Consider the following 19558-nt stretch of genomic DNA (forward strand, 5'->3'; position numbering starts at 1 on the left):
TTATGGAGTGGCCAGCCCAATCCCCGGATCTTCATCCAATAGAAAACTTGTGGGGTGACATCAAAAATGCCGTTTCTGAGGCAAAACCAAGAAATAGAGAAGAACTGTGGAATGTGGTCCAATCATCCTGGGCTGGAATACCTGATCACAGGGGCCAGAAGTTGGGTGACTCCATGCAACACAGATGTACAGCAGTTCTCAGAAACAGTGCGACTACAACCAAATATTCATGAAGTCATTCAAAGGAAAGCAAAATCTTCAAACATTTTTCAGTTTATATAGTGAATGTTTGAGTTTGTAAGAAGAATACAAACACTGCGATTTTTTTGAACCGTCTAATATTCACTTTTCTTCAATTTTTTTAACAAATTTGATGTATTTTTCTTCATGATTTCATTTGGAATAGAATGTGTCGTGTTCCCAATGCATTTGTGTGGATGGAAATAAAAGCTATTAGAAGGATTTTGAGTTTTATTCACTTTTTTCAACACACTGCTATTATTTTTAAACACAACTGTACATACATATATACATACAGCTTTGTTGCAATAGCCCTCCCGTGGGGACCTTGCAGACGCACTTCAAGTTACAGCATTGGCCCATTTCCAGGCTGAAGGACCGCCAGGATCATTTAACCCGCTTCCTGTAAGCCCGGAATGTGATGGACACAGCCCCTGTGGGTGCATCATCATGTAGCCTGGACTCTCAGTACTGCATGAAATTGCGCTCATACATCACTACATAAGCACTGTTCTGTGCAAAAGTAAGGACCACCCACTGCCAATGCATGAGAAAGGACCACACGACCCATATGTTTATATAAGCAGTCATTGTATTTTATGCATGTCATTTGCCTGTAAAATCTGCCCGTGTGTAGATATCAGATATAAAAGCCCTGAGGCAGCTGCTGGGTGCTGCCATCTCTCCTGTGAGCTCCAGCAGCTGCATAAAAGGGTATAAAAAGGGAAACTGGGGAGGGGTGGAGGAGCTGGGCAAGCACAGAGAATAATCAGACACTCCCATAATAGGGATTATGGTCAAATTTCCATGCAAGTTCAAGGAAACATGTAAAAAAAAAAAAAAAAAAAAAAGTTTTTAAATAACTTGCATTGATTTTTTTTTTTTTTCTTAAATGCATTTTTATTCACTTGCATGTTGCAAGTGAATAAAAATGCATTTAAGAAAAAAAAAAAAAAAAAAAAAAATCAATGCAAGTTATTTAGAAGATTATAGGCAGGTAAAGAGAAAAATCAAGGTTTTTAAATAAGTTGCATTGATTTTTTTTTTTTCTTAAATGCATTTTTATTCACTTGCAACATGCAAGTGAATAAAAATGCATTTAAGAAAAAAAAAAAAAAAATCAATGCAAGTTATTTAAAAACCTTGATTTTTCTCTTTACTTGCCTATAATCTTCTAAAGTTGGTGACAGGGTCTCTTTAAAAAAAAAAAAAAGGTATGCATAAAAAGGAATTTAAAAAAAAAAAAAGTAGGAGGCTCCAGGAAGGGGTTAAGAAAAGCTGTAGCTGGGTTTTTAACTACATCGAAAACCAAAACTGGATGACATAGGGGGAGATTTACTAAGACTGGAGCACTCAATGTGGTGCAGCCAATCGGCTTCTATCTTCCGCTGGTTCAATTAAACTTTGACAATAAAACCTGGAAGCGGATTTTTTCTTTTTTTTTTTTTATGGTGAGGTGCACCAATTTTAGTAAATAGACCCCATAGTTTGCTAAAGCACTGTATATAAATAACTTTGTTTTAGAAAATTAGAATATTTGTACTTACAGTAAAATTATTTTCCCTGAATTCATTTAGGGCCTCGTTCACACCACACATGCAGAAAAACTGATGGAAACTGACACGCAGATTTCACGTGCAGACATCAGTTTTCACGCGCACTTCAATGAGTTTTATACACATTGCAGATTCCTGCACATAAAAAAAAAAAAATCTGCGCGTGTTACCACTGTTGTAGTGTGAACAGGGCACAGAGAACAATTGATTTTGTTTTGCCCTTACAAAACATGCGCAAAATAATCGACGTCTCTGCACCATGGAGTGAACAAACCTTTAGAAACAAAACCAGTATATGAAGCTCATGCAAAAAAAAAACAAAAAAAAACAAAAAACACAGTAGTATGCATGTACAAAGCAGCATGACTCCCACCGTTTTCTGGTAAATTGTCAATCGACAGCCATGTCTCTCAATGAACGATAAAGAGAAGACTTGTGAGCTAAAGAATACATGTACCAAAAATCACTGCTGCAAGTATTATCTGCATATATCTATTAGAACACTTTTTTTTTTTTTTCTTTAGGAGGTTCTTTAACCAATTCAATACCGGGCAATTTTCCCCCTTCCTGCCCAGGCCAGTTTTCAGCGCTCTCACACGTTGAATGACAATTGCGCGGTCATACAACATTGTACCCAAACTAAAATTTTATCATTTTCTTCACACAACTAGAGCTTTCTTTTGGTGGTATTTAATCACCGCTGGGGTTTTTATTTTTTGCTAAATTAACAAAAAAAGACCAAAAAGTTTGAAAAAAAACACACGTTTTTCTTTGTTTCTGTTATAAAAGTTTACAAATAAATAATTGTTCTTCATAAATTTAGGCCGAGATGTATTCTGCTACATGTCTTTGGTGAAAATAACCCAAATTAGGATGTATTATTTAGTTTGTAGGAAAGTTATAGCGTTCACAAACTATGGTATAGATCTGAATATTGATCAATCCTGAAGTACTGACAGCCAACCTAATTTCTTGAGGTCCAAGAATGTCAGGACAGTACAGATATCCCCCAAATGTCAGAACAGTACAGATATCCCCCAAATGTCAGAACAGTACAGATATCCCCAAATGTCAGAACAGTACAGATATCCCCAAATGACCAATTTTTGCAAAGTAGACAGTCCGACATACTTCATAAGAGGCATGGCGAGTTTTTTGAAGTTGTATTTGAAAACAATTAAAAAAAAATTATTTCACTATTTTTTTTTTACATACTGACACCAGTGCAGTACAGCATCATCATATAACTGGCATGGCAGTGATCAGGGACACTGACTGGTGACAGTATGAAAGAAAAAAAAAAATTTTTTTTTTATTAATTTTTTTTCATATTTCACTATGACCAAAGTAGTACAATGTTACCATATTAAGTGATCATAAGTGATCAGTATTTTTTTTTTTATTACACAATTTGCTTATAGCAAAGAATTACTTTGCTATAAGCAAGCATTTACCTGAATGACATCGATTCATTCAGGTTTTTTTTTTTTTTCTTTTTTTGTGCTTAGCTGTGATTTGGCCACAGCTAATCACATGACATGTGTATGTGATCACTGTGACCATTCACAGCTAGGCACTAGTATACAATGGATGGCATGAATGAAGCCATCCATTGTATACAACTGTCATGTGACCTGATGTGATTGGTCACAGCAGGTCACATGGTACCGGCAACGGGGGCCGGTACTCAGATCTGTCATCGGCCGTGTCCGAGGTACACGGCCGGTGACAGATCGTGCCGCTGCGCGGCTCTGCAGGAGCGCAATCTGCGCAAGTGTAGGAGGATATGGCATATGGCATCCACCCGGAACGCTGATGACATTTGCCGGCCGCCATTTGGCCATAGGGCGGGCGGCAAATTGTTAAAGAGAAGCATCAGTCGGCTACAAAAAAACCCCCCCCAAAAAAAAAAAACAAAAAACAATCAAACACAAACGTCAGCAGCTACAAATACTGTAGCTACTGACTTTTAGCCCTGGTTCACACTGATGCAATGCGGAATTTACAGCATTTTCTGCACCTCATCAGAATTGCACCCCAATCATGCGAACCGGTGTGGGTATTTATGTTAACACCCCGAAATCGGTCGACAAAATGCAGTGCGATGTGCAAAATCAGATCACATAAATGTGAATCCCCATTTGATCCGATTTTAGTGCAGACCAAAAAAAGGGTCCTGCACATTTTTGGTGCGGGTCCGGTGCAATTAGAGCCATACAAAATGTACGGCTCCAATTGCACCAGGCACAAATTGCAAGCGATTTTCACAGTACTGCGGTGCAGTTCCTGTGCGAATCACATGATGTTTACCGCACCGCATATATGTGAACCCAGGCTTAATATACAGGACACTTACAAGCCCAGGGATCCAGCGGTGTCATCACCTGGGACTATTCTTTGCAAGCCTTTGTGTCTCCGGTGCCGCCATCTTGCTTGTGGGAAGCCAGCTGTGACTTCCTGCTGTTACACAACCGGCTCCCCACTTTGCATGCGCATGCACAAGACACACATCACTTTCTTAATGGTTCCACAGACTCCTGGGACCTGTGTCGTAGGGTGAACTTCCGCTCTGCTCACCTAGGCGGGCAGAGTGAAAGGGGATACTTATCACTAATGGGTACCAGCTTCCAGAAAAGAAAAAAAAGGTTTACATTAATGACAGAGGATCAGGAGGAGGATGAGTGGCATCTCCCTTTTGAGGTGAAATTCTGCTTTAAAAAGCTAGTGATCTAGTCATAGTTACCAGTTTCCTCCCAAATGTGAAATATCAGTCGTGAATAAGATGCTTAAAAAGGAATTCTAAACCTTCCTAACTGCACCTTATGTTTTCACCTACATAAGATGTACATTGATCATGTAGTTTCATGGTGTCGTTTTGTTGGTCTGTACACTGCCACAGGAATGCGAAGATTTACTCTAATGTAGGCTGACATTTGTTTGTGTTTCCACTAGGTAAGCCGCATGGCACTGCACAGGTTAACGGATGACCTCTGTAGTCTGAGAACTGACATTTCCTGGGAAGAAACTACATATCCCATTATCCCTGGGTCTCTAGGTCTAGTATTCTGCAGGTGAAAGCTGCACAGTAATTAAATCTTAGACACAAGCAGGCAGAGCAATGAAGAGGAAAGCGGGAAGATGTGATTTCATCACATTAGCACTCACACATTTGTGGTCCAACAGAGAAAATGGCAAGGTATGGACTGGATGATACCTGACCCAGAAGAAGAATGAATACATGGACAAACTGATCAGCCATGACACTACAACCGGCAGTCAACATATAAGCCCATCAAGGTAAGGCAAACGCAGGGAATATAACTGCACTAATACATAGTTCATGAAATATTTGAAGATGTATAATGTCTTTACATTATTTCAGGTAATGGCTGACGTTTTCTGGTGAAGGAACAAGGGAGCATTTACCGTGCTTTGTGCTTGTCGCCAGGACTTTGTAAGGAGTTAACTTGAGATCGAGATTCTCTTTCCGTAGAAGCTGTAAGACAGAAATGAATCCATTGAGAAGTGCGAACAATTCCATCAATACATGTACACAATATAGGAGTAGAAAAATTCTATTGCATCTAAAGCGCCCCCCCCCCCCCCAAAAAAATAAAATAAAAAATTATATATATATATATATATATATATATATATATATATATATATATATATATATATATATATATATATATATATATATACACATACATACATACATACATATACATATATACATACATATATACACACACACATATACACAGTGGGGATCGAAAGTTTGGGCACTCCAGCTAAAACTTTGTATTAACGTGCATAAAGAAGCCAAGGAGAGATGGAAAAATCTCCAAAAGGCACCAAATTACAGATTAGACATTCTTCTAATATGTCAACAAAAGTTATATTTTATTTCCATCATTTACACTTTCAAAATAACAGAAAACAAAAAAATGGCGTCTGCAAAAGTTTGGGCACCCTGCAGAGTTAATATCTTGTACTGCCCCCTTTGGCAAGTATCACAGCTTGTAAACACTGTTTGTAGCCAGCCAAGAGTCTTTCAATTCTTGTTTGAGGTATCTTTGCCCATTCTTCCTTACAAAAGTCTTCCAGTTCTTTGAGATTTCTGGGCTGTCTGTCACGCACGGCTCTTTTAAGGTCTATCCATAGATTTTCAATTATGTTGAGAGGTCAGGAGATTGTGAAGGCCATGGCAAAACCTTCAGTTTACGCCTCTTGATGTAATCCCCCGTGGATTTCGAGGTGTGTGTAGGATCATTATCATTTGTAGAAGCCATCCTCTCTTTAACTTCAGCTTTTTCACAGATGGCATCAAGTTACCATCCAAAATTTGCTGAAATTTTATTGAATCCATTTTTCCTTCTACTCGTGAGATGTTCCCTGTGCCACTGGCTGCAACACAACCCCAAAGCATGATTGATCCAACCCCATGCTTAACAGTTGGACAGAGGTTCTTTTCATTAAATTCTGTGCCCCTTCTTCTCCAAACGTACCTTTGCTCATTCCGGCCAAAAAGTTCAATTTTAACCTCATCGGTCCACAGAATTTGTTTCCAAAATGCATCAGGCTTGTCTATATGTTCATTTGCAAAGTTCAAATGATGATTTTTATGATGAGGACGTAGAAGAGGTTTTCTTCTGATGACTCTTCCATGAAGACCATATTTGTACAAGTATCTCTTTATAGTGGAATAGTGTACCACAACTCCAGAGTCTGCCAGATCTTTCTGGAGGGATCGTGCAGTCAAACGTGGGTTTTGAATTGTTTTTCTCACAATCCTGTGAGCTGTTCTGTCTGATATTTTTCTTGGTCTTCCAGATCTTGCTGTAACTTCCACTGTTCCTGATGACTGCCATTTCTTAATTACATTCCGAACAGAGGATATTGACATCTGAAAACGCTTTGCTATCTTCTTATAGCCTTCTCCAGCTTTGTGAGCGTCAACTATTTTCAGTTACAGTTTTCTAGACAACTGCTTAGAAGAACCCATGGTGCTGATTGTTGGGGCAAGGTCAGATGAGTCTGGGCATTTAAAACCTTTGAGATTGACATAACCTGGTCTTCCCAGACGATGATTGAGAACAATCCATGACACTGGCAGGTTTCAGCTTGGCAAAGGGGGCAGTGCATGCTATAAATTCTGCAGGGTGCCCAAACTTTTGCAGACGCCACTTTTTTGTTTTCTGTTCTTTTGAAAGTGTAAATGATGGAAATAAAATCTAACTTTTGTTGACATATTATAAGAATGTCTAATTTGTAATTTGATGCCTTTTGGAGATTTTTCCATCTTTCCTTGGCTTCTTTATGCACATTAATACAAATTTTTAGCTGGGGTGCCCAAACTTTCGATCCCCACTGTGTGTATATATATATATATATATATATATATATATATATATATATATATATATATATAATTTGGTCTCCACACATCACAGGAACAGGGCTGAGGATATCACGCTGCTGGAGGTCCCTCCCTGTCACCATTTTTCTCTTGGTGTCAAGGAAACTTGTCAGATGTGATTCATGCTTATAGCAGAGTGTCACGGTATGGGAGCCTGCCAATTATTAATCCCCTTATTAATGCCTTGTATCACATGCCCTCAGTGTCCTGCTCTGTATTGTTTCAATTGTCCCCTGTGTCACTAGGCCAAATGACCAAATCAAATTACTCTGGGCCCCCTCCCTCCCGGCCAGCTGGCTGGGAGCTCTCTGCACACCTCCCAACTTGCTTTTCATCTATGCAGACATCATTCCTGCCCCCCAGGATGTCCATGTCACCAGCCTGATTCTCCCTGGGGTCTAGTGTTCCCTTCCCCCTCCCGGTTGCCAAGGCGACCGGGGATCATCCTGCAGCAGTTTAAGAGGTGGATGCTGGGAGCTCCTATTCATTCCGGTGGGTAGTCTGCAAGGGATCACAAGCTTCGGCGAGACCTTTGGGACTAGACTCTGCAAGCCTACCCCAGCCTCACGGAGACCCCACAGGAGGGAAGAGACAACCAGACAAAGCTTGCCTGCGATTGCGAGAGACCCCACAGAAGGGGGAGAGACTACCACAGCCCGTCTGCCAGAGCCAGAGGCCACCCGCCTGATCCGGACTCCACAGGTACCTGCGTTCTGCTTCTACCCCTGGGAGACCAGGCACCCTGTTGGATCCGTGAGTACCTGCTTCCCCACTGTTACCTGAACTGTTGCGGTGGTGACTCCTCGCACCCCTCTCCTGTGTCGGACTACCCCTGTTACAGGGACACCCCCTTGGCTCTCCTAGTGGACTATAAGTGGGTGGGGCCCCCTCGTTACCATTTAGTAGCAAATCCATCCTCTCTGCCACCCCCGTATTGAAGGACTGCCATCTGTTTGTCTCAATAAAGCTTTGTGCATCTGCCATCCACTCTGTGTTCTGTCCTGCCTTTCCTCCGTCACACAGAGGAATGAAGAAACAGACCAAAATTACACTCAGTGCTTTTAATTGAGACAAGTACACACTATAAAAAGGATATGCTTGATCATATTTCATGTCTGAGGTTTATAGCCACTTTAAATGTACTTCTCAATAACCACAAAGGATATAAATCTACTTTGTGTGCATTGAACGCCTTTAGAGACCCAGATATTACCCTATTGACCACTTGCCTACAGGGCACTTATACCCCCTTCCTACCAAGGCAAATTTTCAGCTTTCAGCATTATCACACTTTGAATGACAATTGTGCGGTCATGCAACACTGTACCCATATGAAATTTTTATCATTTTTATGAGACTTTCTTTTGATAGTATTTAATCACCTCTAGGTTTTTTATTTTTTGCTAAACAAACCAAACCAAAAATAAAAAAAAAAGTTCTTGTAAATAAGTGATTTTTCTCCTTCACTGATGTGCGCTAATGAGGCTGCAGTGATGGGCACTGATAGGCTGCACTGATGGGCATTGAAAGGCAGCACTCATATGGCACTGCTAGGTGGCACTGATGGGCATTGACAGGCATCACTGATGGGCATTGAAAGGCAGCACTCATATGGCACTGCTAGGTGGCACTGATTGGCAGCTCAGATGATATTTGGCATTGATGTGCACTGGTAGGAACTGATGTAGCATGGATGAGCACTGACAGGTGGCACTGCTGGGGCTACACGGATCATCAGGGCACACGGATCATCAGTGCCCTGCTGATCAGTGTACATGTCCCCTCCGCGGAATGCTGATTACCGGCTCTCCTCTCCTCTGTCAGCGTGACAGCTCGTGAGGAGAGAAATGGCGATAACCAGCATTTCCTTATTTACATGTGACCAGCTGTGATTGGACACAGCTGATCACATAATGGAGCGGATGTCTTTGGCTCTTTCCGTTGATTGGTGATCCGCTGTGTCTGAGTGACACAGCGCACCACCGATCACCGCACTGCACGCCCCCAGAGCCGCACACGCGTGGTTAGAGTGGGAGGACGTAACATGACGTCCTCCCAGAACGAGAGAACCGCCTTGCGCCCGTCATTTCATTATATGGCGGGTGGGAGGCGGTTAAAGTAGCAGTGACATCAGAGAGCTGTGCAGAGAGCAGGCTCCATACAACTACAGGCTGCCTGCAGAAAACAGGAGGGGGCGGAGACAAGACCAGTCACCCTGCACAAGGAGAGAAAACAGCAGTGATTGGTCCTTATGAGAAAGCTCCTGCACAGGGGTAAAATCATACCCTGGATAACTGCACAGATCTGGAATAAATACTCAATGAGTCAAGAAAGAATAAAACGACAAATTTATATAATTGTTCATCCTGGAGTTCAGCTCTAATGGAGCCAAGCATAGGAAACTTGTTTCTTCTGCCTTCTAGGCAATGGAGAATCCTCTGGAGAAAGACAGGCTCCTATTATAATGGCCTCAACAGGTGGGTTTAGCTCCAGAGATCTCACCGGCGATGTTCTGACGGAGCGGCCGGGACGTGTCAGACACAAGTGAACGACTGAATGGATGAATTGATTGCAGGACAGGTGATGTAGTGTGCCAATTAAAACCTCATCTGCTAATGGTGGTTGGAGACCAATAACCTCAATCGTCTGGGTGTTAATTGTGTTTTTGCACAGATAAATAAAAACAGTTTGTTTTCTGCTCGGTGTAAGTAACAGCTCTGTGACAGTGCAGATTAATTCAGATCTCAGGGTTGGAGGACCGCTCTCCATCACACACGGTAGGGGCACACACAATTAAGGGAGCCAATTCAGCATAGAAATACAGTATAAAAGCCAAAAATGCTGTTTATTTTTCTAGTTCCAAGTTTAGGATTTGTCTGTTTTTCTTGCTTCGTTATTTAGTGAGTCGCCAGTGAAGTCTCCGAGTTTATATATTACGGACAACCTAGCCCCAGGTCTTTATGGAGTTGGCTTTGTGCACATGAGCACAATGGTGGAATGGAGAAAGGCCTTCCCCAAACTGCTGTCCTTGCATTCTGTAGCATTCATCTTCCTTCTCCTTCACTGGAAACACCTGAACTCAACCTGGAGGGGGGCCCACATACTTTTTGGCCAATCAGTGCAAGCATGTTTGTCTAAAACAGGGGTAGGCAACCTCAGAGCCGCAGGACTACAAGTTCCATCATGCCTCTGCAAGTCATAGCTGTAACTGTCAGTTTTGTAATCTTTGCAATGCCTCATGGGAAATGTAGTTCCACAACAGCTAGAGAGCCGCAGGTTGCCTACTCTTGGTCTAAACTAAACCTGTATCCTGAAACCTTGAGGGCCCATTTACACAAGAGAGTGCACTTATCCTGTTTGCAGATCCCCCGCTGAGCAAGTGGATGCGCTGACTAGTCCACCCTGTGTGAAAGGGGTCTTCAGGTAAACAAAGAAAAAAAAAAAAAAAAAAAAACACAAAATCAAACAAAAAAAACAAAACCAATCAAAACCAATAAAAAAAAACCCCACAAAAAAAAAAAAAAAAAAAAAAACTTTCTGCATGCAGCTCCCCCCACCCAGCCCACCCTTATACAGGTGTACCTCGGTTTACAAATGTAATTAGTTCTGCGGGACTTTTCGTATTGCAAAAAACGGAACATGGTTTCCCATAGGATGCATTTAAAACCAATTTATACGTTCTGGAGGTCAGAAAAAAGTCTGTTTAAAACTCTTTATAGTGCACTTTAAAGGCATAAATACCGTATAGGGGCAGGATTAAAAATTAATTTGTAAATACATTGAAAACCAATTAATCTGTTCATATTGCAAAAAATTTTTTAAAAGGCATTGAAAACCAATTAATCTGTTCCAGAGGTCAGAAAAAAAAAAAAAAAAAAAAAATGTCTCTGGTTTTCAATGCATTTACAATTTTTTTTTTTTTTTAATCATGTCCCTGTACTATGCCTTTAAAGCGCACTTTATAAAGCGTTTTGAACAATTAATTTAATCAAATTAATTTTTTTCTAACCTTTAGTACGGATTCATTGGTTTTCAATGCATTTACAAAATTACTTTTTAATCATGTCCCTGTACAGTATTTATGCCTTTAAAGTGCACTTTATAAAGAGTTTTGAACAATTAATCCATTCGTAATGCGAAAAAAAATTAGTAAACCGGAGACATTTTCATTCGTAAACCGAGGTATGTCTGGACTTACCCGAGCCCCATCTCAATCCAGCACTGTGCATAAGACACCAGCGGAAGCCATTGGCTCCTCAGCCAGTGAGGAGGGAACAGGGGTGGGGTCAATGGACGCAGCATGGCTCAGGAGCGAACCCGCACAGGTGCACTGATAGCAAGTGACTTGGTATGGGGGGCACTCTGTAGAGGGAGGAGCCGACAGCGCCAGCAGGAGACCCCGTAAAAGAATCAGGGCTGCTCTGTGCAAATCCCTTGCATATGGCACGTACAGATCACGTTTGTTTTTTTTAAAAAAAAACTATCCTTTATATAATCACTTTAAAGAGTAATTCCATTTTTGCTGAGCTGAAAACACCCTCAAAGTACATTCCAGAGATGTAAACAAACTTTGTAGCAGATTCTTACATTTTGTTTCTCTGAATTACCAGCCGTTTGTTTCACCATGTCCTTAGCTGAATGTAGGGGTCTGGTTCATTATCAGTAGGTGCACTCAGTGTACTAACAAGAAAAGGCGCAGGGTCTGCATCCCTTTGGAGTTAATTAACCCTTAGGGAGTATCTCACCGAAACGAAAAATTCCTCTTGCAGAAGATGCCCAAAACAAGACTTGCATCTTAGTGCAGACTTATGGGAAAACCAGTGAGCCACCACAAAAAACAGGAAATTACATTTCTAGGGAATTGCTGTACACCGGCCCTGTGCAGAATGCGTTAAAGTATAACTAAAGTCTTAATTAAAAACTGAGAGCAGGCTGGCCATTTATCGCAGAATAGATGTGAAATGTCTCTTCTGCAATGAAACAAACCTACTTTCCTGCTTTCTTAGAATGTACACTGAGCTGCGCATGCGGTCACATGCACACTGTACATCCCATAGTCTACTGTCCTCAGTCCATCTTGGGAATGAGTAAGGGCTCGTTCACACTTGGCTGTTTTACCAACGCTTGCCAAACGCCCCTATAGCGTTTGGCAAGCGTTGGAGCAGCGTTTGCGGAGCATTTAACGCTCGGCAAACGCCGCATGCGCGGTTTAGCGGCGGTTGCTAGGAGTTTGCCGAGCGTTAATAACACCCCACAAACGCCTATAATGCAGTTTGAGTGGTGTTACCGCCCTGCAACCGCACCGCAAAACGCCGGCCGGGCATTTACAGAGCGGCATCATAGACAAGAATAGGAGGCTTCAACGCCTCCTGACTCGACCAGAGGAGTCCGCTTTGCCGCGACGCAAACGCTCCCGTTAGAACAGCAACATGTGCTGTAATGTGCAGAATTGGCAGAGGCGTTTGGGAAGCGGTAAAAACGCTTCCCAAACGCCTCTCTGCCGCCTGCACACAGCGCTAGTGTGAACGTAGCCTAAGAGGGTGGCTATATTTCTACATACAGTTGGACCAAGGAGAACAGATGTAGTCACCATCTAACAGGAAGTCATATTACAGTAGAAAACAAAACAAAAAATAGGAATTTGGAGAAGGCTGAGAGCAAAAGAAGAGACTTTTCTGAGGTAAGAATACATAGATTATTTTAGTGTAAAAAAATAAATAAATGATAAAAACACTGCCTGATACCTTATCCATCAAGGAAATTATCTGAAGAATAAGCTGATCCTGGCGGAGGTCATCTCCATGCTTGAAGATAACAGGATATTTCCCTCCATCTTCAGTTTTGAAGTACAGTTTTGCTGGCATGAGGGCACTCTGCAGATAGAAGAAAAAAAAAAAAAAAAAAAAAAAAAAAGGGTTCACTCTAAAGTCTATACAAGTTAAACAGCTTCTTTATACTTTTTCTGTTTATATAAAACTCTGTATATAAATACGAGGGGCGTTCAAGTCAAACCGGGACTTAATTTTACAGGCATAAAAAGGGGTGCTAGTGTGGCGGTACTACATGTAGTAGTAAGTGGCAAATGTCGCGGGCCAGTCCAGAGACCGGTAATCAAGATGGCAGACAACAGTGTTCGTGTGTACATGGAACAGCGTGTGGTGATGAAGTTTCTTGTGAATGACGGCAAAAAACCTGCCAATATCTACAGAAGACTTCAAAGCACAGTACGGTGATGAGACGCTCAGCCGCAGTAAGACATTTAAATGGTGTAAACGTTTCAAAGATGGCCGTACGTCCGTCAGTGAGGATCCCGGCCGTGGTGGTTCCCAGCCCACAGCAGTCATTCCTGTGAACATTCAGCACGTGGAACATATGCAAACTGTTGTAATTCCTACACCGTTTACCTGATTTGGATGTAAATACCCTCAAATTAAAGCTGACAGTCTGCAGTTAAAGCACATCTTGTTCGTTTAATTTCAAATCCATTGTGGTGGTGTATAGAGCCAAAAATGTTAGAATTGTGTCGATGTCCCAATATTTATGGACCTGACTGTATATACATAAACCGTGATCCATAAAATATAATCTGCAGAATTCTGATTTCATTATCTCATTAGGCCGATCTACTTTTAACATTTGGATTTTTCCTTTGTGTTTACGAAGATTCCTTGGACATAAACATCCGGGTCATCTTCTGTTTCCGCTAATGCGTGATAGCATTTGATAGATTTTTTCGTACGACCGTCATACCACCGCATATCGGTCGTACGTATGTGAAACGACAACATTTTTCACTGTTGTTCAACTGGATTTTTTCATTCACAATATAGTTATTGGTTGAAACATCCCGCTCATCAACGAAGAAAAAATTGTTCGATCAGTGGTTCCGCAAAATTTTTCGCACGCTTTTCTTATCGTGTGTACGGGGCATTAGGGACTTTAGACTGCAAGCTCCTTGAGGGCAGGTATTGATGTGAATGTAAAACATATGTAGAGTGCTGCATAATGTGATGGCGTTATACAAGTACCAGCAATAAAAAAAAAAAAAAAAATAAGTTCCTATGGTAAAGCTCCAGCACCCTGTTCTTTAGCTCCCGATGCAGATCTCTGGACACTATTGCCAGCAAATCCTGGCTACCTGGGTCTAGGACCCACAGGGGCTCCGAAAGGGACACGGGTCAATCTGAAGACTAACATGTACATGCAGGCCCCACAAGAGCTCATGTTGTTACCATAGACACTTTGGAGTTGTACTACTTTGCATACGGTGATTGTGGTACCATTCTGATGCCTGTGTGTACACAGCATAACATACTACTGGCTGCCAATTCTTCAGATGTAGCATATGATTTGACATTCAAGCCTTTTTCATAACCAATGGGTATAATACAGAAAGATTTCAAAAGGAATTGTGAAAGTCAAAAACAATACAAAAGCGTCTATTAAAAAAGGTATGGAATGTGCACCTTGAAGAGTGTGGCTTTCTCTGGAATGATGCCTCTGATCTTCACTTGGGGCTCAAGCGGTAGTGGAATCGGTTCAATCTCAGATAGGTTCATCTTCTCATTGTCCGCTAATAAAGCCTGGAGCCTTTCATTCTGTGAATAGGAATGGAATGATGCTTCATATGACCAGAGGCAGGAAACCGTAATTACCATGGAATTAGTCAAAAGAAGTTCTATGGTCACAGCACACACACTTTCATTTCAGAACATCAGCATTGTATCACGGGTACATTTAGAAAGGATTGGGGAAGATGGTCTGACTGAAGGTATCTGGAAACTATATGGAAGCAGTGGGAGGCCCAGGGACCTGATTGGAGGTAGGAGCATAACGGGAATGTTTTGTAAGGGATTAGCAGGAATAGGAGAAGGGAAAAGAAAAGGTTGGAGGGAAAGAAAAAGGACAGTTAGAAAAAGGAAGAGTTGGAAGTGAGGATTGAGGCTAAAGATTCATAGGTATAGAATGGAAAGTGGTCAATATAGCTCTTCCTTCTCTTTCCAAGAGTAAATAGGGGGTTTGGGCGAGGGGCAGGGTAGAGGGGAGGTGGGATTGCAAAATTTAGGGAAAGGTTTGTATTTTGGATGTAAATGATGTGTGTTTTTGTAATGGGGAAAAAATATAAGAAAGTTTAATAAAAGACAAAAAAAATAAAATAAACACACCCCCCTCCCCCCCAACATCAGCATTGCAATAAGTAATACAAAAAATAGTTATATTTGACAAACCAATAAAAGTTAAGTTGAAAAATCCTTTCTGCAGGCACTCTTACACAACTTTCTTGATTCCCTGCATGCTTTGCAGCTTCTCCTATGCTCATTTCTTTCAATTACTAAGGACTACATATCCCATGGTACCTTGCTGCCTGCAAGCAGTGATTCCTGTACTGACTTCGCCTCCCAAAACTGCTCCTCTCAGCACTTGGGTAGTTCAGAAGGCAGGCTCTGTGAAACGTGTGACACAGCAGTGCCTACTCACAGGGTGTCATGTAACTTAAGGAATTGAACATGTGGGGACCTTCATAAAGAGTTGAAAAAAAATGGTAGTTCAGATTAAGGCCCCATTCATACCTATAATTACATGCAGGGAACCAGTGCGGGTTCCAACCAATTAATTGCAGGGGGTAGCTCCATTGAAAGCTTTGGGAGGTTAACAGCCTCCCATTACATGTGAGCGGCCACGATTAGCTGAGGGAGCCATCAGCCTCCCACTGCTTCAATGGGGCTGCCACCCCTCCAGCTAATTGCTAGGATCGCCCACTGGGTCTTCTGCCTTCTGCATAATCACCAACATCTCCATTCATAAGCGTGAATGGGGCCTAATAGGAGTAGGCTAGAAAACACTGAAATCCAATATGGAAAGCAATAGAGGATTTAAAATTTGGACCAATATACACTTGAATTCTGACCAATACCTACAATGGGTCTCAGGGATAAATATTCTGAAGGGTTTTATTGCAGAAGGCTACCAAAATTGTCTACAGCTTAAAAAAAGAATCTGATGGGATGCAACGGAGAACATCCAACATTCAAAAATATGAGGTCTAGTATTTTACTTAATTTTCTTTTTTTAATTTCATACAGTCCAGGAATATTCAAGGACATTTAGAGATTTTTGGGGGTTTCTTTAACCTCTCGAAACACCTAATTTCTGTTTGACATTAATTATCATCTGTTACAGAAAATTAGCACAACTTGAAAAGCATTGTTGAATTCCAAAGGAGACAAAGCGCATGTAGTGCTTAGTCCTGTTCTGATCCATGCTGCGGCTGCTGAGCTAACCTGGTAAACCGCTCACCTTCCTCCCCCACTGCTATCCAACCACGCTGCTCAGCAGGAGATAACTAATGAGGTCTGAGTGACAGCACTAGTCTCTGGAAGCAGGTGCATGCTGGGAAGGAGCGCTATCATATACACCACCATTTTCATAACACATTAGCAAAAGCATTCCAGAAGGAGAAGTTTGGGGATGGCCTAGGGAGGGTGCATGGCGAGCAGGAGGTGACTTGAACTAGGAAGGATATGCGGTGTCCAGTGGCTGACGAAGGATGTGCTGTGGGTTATGTAGGGATGGATGTGCTGGGTTAGGTGGCTAAAAAGGATGTGCCGTGGGTTGTGTTGGGAGGGATGTGCTGTGTTAGGTGGCGGAAGAAGGATTTGCTGTGGGTTCTGTAGGGAGGGATGTGCTGTGTTAGGTGGTGGAGGAAGGATGTGCTGTGTTAGGTGGTGGAGGAAGGATGTGCTGTGTTAGGTGGTGGAGGAAGGATGTGCTGTGGGTTGTGTAGGGAGGGATGTGCTGTGTTAGGTGGCGGAAGAAGGATTTGCTGTGGGTTCTGTAGGGAGGGATGTGCTGTGTTAGGTGGTGGAGGAAGGATGTGCTGTGTTAGGTGGTGGAGGAAGGATGTGCTGTGTTAGGTGGTGGAGGAAGGATGTGCTGTGTTAGGTGGTGGAGGAAGGATGTGCTGTGTTAGGTGGTGGAGGAAGGATGTGCTGTGTTAGGTGGTGGAGGAAGGATGTGCTGTGGGTTGTGTAGGGAGGGATGTGCTGTGGGTTGTGTAGGGAGGGATGTGCTGTGTTAGGTGGTGGAGGAAGGATGTGCTGTGGGTTGTGTAGGGAGGGATGTGCTGTGTTAGGTGGTGGAGGAAGGATGTGCTGTGGGTTCTGTAGGGAGGGATGTGCTGTGTTAGGTGGTGGAGGAAGGATGTGCTGTGGGTTCTGTAGGGAGGGATGTGCTGTGGGTTCTGTAGGGAGGGATGTGCTGTGTTAGCTGGCGAAGGAAGGATGTGCTGTGAGTTGTGTACGGAGGGATGTGCTGTGAGTGGGGAATGAGGCATCTGTGGAAGGATCCACAATGAGTAGGTGATGACTTTGACTAGGAGGGATGTTCTCTGTGGAGATGAAGGATATGATTGAGTAGGGGTAAGGTGGCTGGGGGGGAAGATGCACTGTGAGCAGGGTGTGGGGTGGGCAGGAATGAGCTGTGAGTGGTGGATGAGATGATCAGGAAGGGATATGCTGCGAGTAGGGGGCAGGGTGAGGTGGATGGTCAGGAATGCACCCCAGGGGGTGAAGTGGGCAGGGAACAATACATTGTGAGTGGGGGGGGGGTATGATGTGACCTAGAAGGGATATGCTGTGAGTAGGGTGAGCTGGGCAGTCAAGGATGTACGGTGTTGAAGCAGTGTGGCCAACAAGGCATGTGCTATGTCCAGGGGGTGAAATGGGAAGTGAATAATGCACGGAGTAGAGGGGGTATGATGTGACCTAGAAGGGATATGCTGTGAGTAGGGGGTAGGGTGAGGTGGGCGGTCAGGGATGCACTGTGAGGGCAGGGGGGGTACAATGTGACCTAGAAGGGATATGCTGTGAGTAGGGGGTAGGGTGAGGTGGGCGGTCAGGGATGCACTGTGAGGGCAGGGGGGGGTACAATGTGACCTAGAAGGGATATGCTGTGAGTAGGGGGTAGGGTGAGGTGGGCGGTCAGGGATGCACTGTGAGTGGGGGTGGGGGGGGGGGGGGGTGGGTACGATGCGACTTAGAAGGGATATGCTGTGAGTAGGGTGAGGTGGATGGTCAGGGATGCACTGAGTGGGGGGGTACGATGTGACCTAGAAGGAATATGCTGTGAGTAGGGGGCAGGGTGAGGTGGGCGGTCATGGATGCACTGAGTGGGGGGGGTACGATGTGACCTAGAAGGGATATGCTGTGAGTAGGGGGTAGGGTGAGGTGGATGGTCAGGGATGCAGAGTGGGGGGGCACGATGTGACCTAGAAGGAATATGCTGTGAGTAGGGGGCAGGGTGAGGTGGGCGGTCATGGATGCACTGAGTGGGGGGGTACGATGTGACCTAGAAGGGATATGCTGTGAGTAGGGGGCAGGGTGAGGTGGACAGTCAAGGATGCACTGTGGCCAACAAGTCATATGCTATGTTCAGGGGGTGAAGTGGGCAGTGAATAATGCCCGGTGAGTGGGGGGGGTACAATGTGACCTAAAAGGGATGTGCCGTTGGTGGGAGGGTGGGTGCTGTGAAGTAGTAAGGGAGGAATGTGTTGCGACCAGGGGGTGAAGTGATGCGTTGTGGGCGGGGAACATTTAATATGGCCCAAAATAGTAGCAAGGATGTGTGCAATGGAGGGTCAGCGATAGGCATGGGGGACATGTGTTGGCTTTGGGTGGAAAGGTGAAGTCAGGTGGCCAAGAGCAGATCTGCTGGGAAGGAAAGAGGAGCTGCCAAGGAGAGCGGCACAGCAGAGGAAAGGCCGCTTGGTAGCGGAAACACACCAGCGATCCCTGTGCTGCATCCTTCAGATTTGTTATTTTTAATATCATATATTTAGTTTATATTTGAGTGAAGAGAGGTTTATGCTCATTTTTCAATTTGTAAATCCGATTTGATATTATGGATAGCCAAATATCTATTACGAAGGACTGTGACAATCCAGCAGGCCTTAAGCCACGTAGCCCTGCAAAGAAGAAAAGAGATCAAGAAGAACAGACGGCGGAGTGCCGCCACAGACGGACAGAGGAGCAGTCTCTTACCTTTTTTTTCCGGTTTCCACTTTCACGCTGCACTGCCTTCATGAGATGAACCAGTCTATCTACAAAGGTCTGCTGTGTCGCCAGCAGCGAACGCATCACTCGCACAGACTTATCGCCCTGAGCCAGAAAACAGAGAGCGGGAATGAGGTCTTTACGCTCATTACTCGATGTACACGTTATCTGCTTGTTGGGAGACGATCCGCTCCCCTTCAAGAGCCGGCACTGTGCTCACAACACAAGACATGCAGCGTCATGGGCAGCGGACAATTTATTAATGGCAGCTGTTTAATGCGGAATGTGGC

General features: G+C 43.4%; 1 protein-coding gene across 1 annotated transcript in view; it reads right to left on the minus strand.

The window, feature by feature from the left end:
• LOC149467201 (phosphatidylinositol 3-kinase catalytic subunit type 3-like) overlaps positions 1-19478 on the minus strand; it is a gene marked incomplete at its 5' end in the record, with an annotated part of 189300 nt that extends 169822 nt beyond the window's left edge. The window contains 4 exons of the mRNA XM_089672075.1: positions 5223-5292; positions 12963-13091; positions 14685-14816; positions 19257-19478. Of these exons, the coding sequence (XP_089528201.1) occupies positions 5223-5292; positions 12963-13091; positions 14685-14816; positions 19257-19478 (553 nt within the window). The remainder of the gene's footprint in view (positions 1-5222; positions 5293-12962; positions 13092-14684; positions 14817-19256) is intronic.
• Between the last annotated feature and the right edge of the window lie 80 nt (positions 19479-19558).

This window comes from Staurois parvus, unplaced genomic scaffold, assembly GCF_062004578.1.
Source record: "Staurois parvus isolate SC_StPar_1 unplaced genomic scaffold, SC_StPar_1.0 ptg000119l, whole genome shotgun sequence".
NCBI classification, from domain to species: Eukaryota; Metazoa; Chordata; class Amphibia; order Anura; family Ranidae; genus Staurois; species Staurois parvus.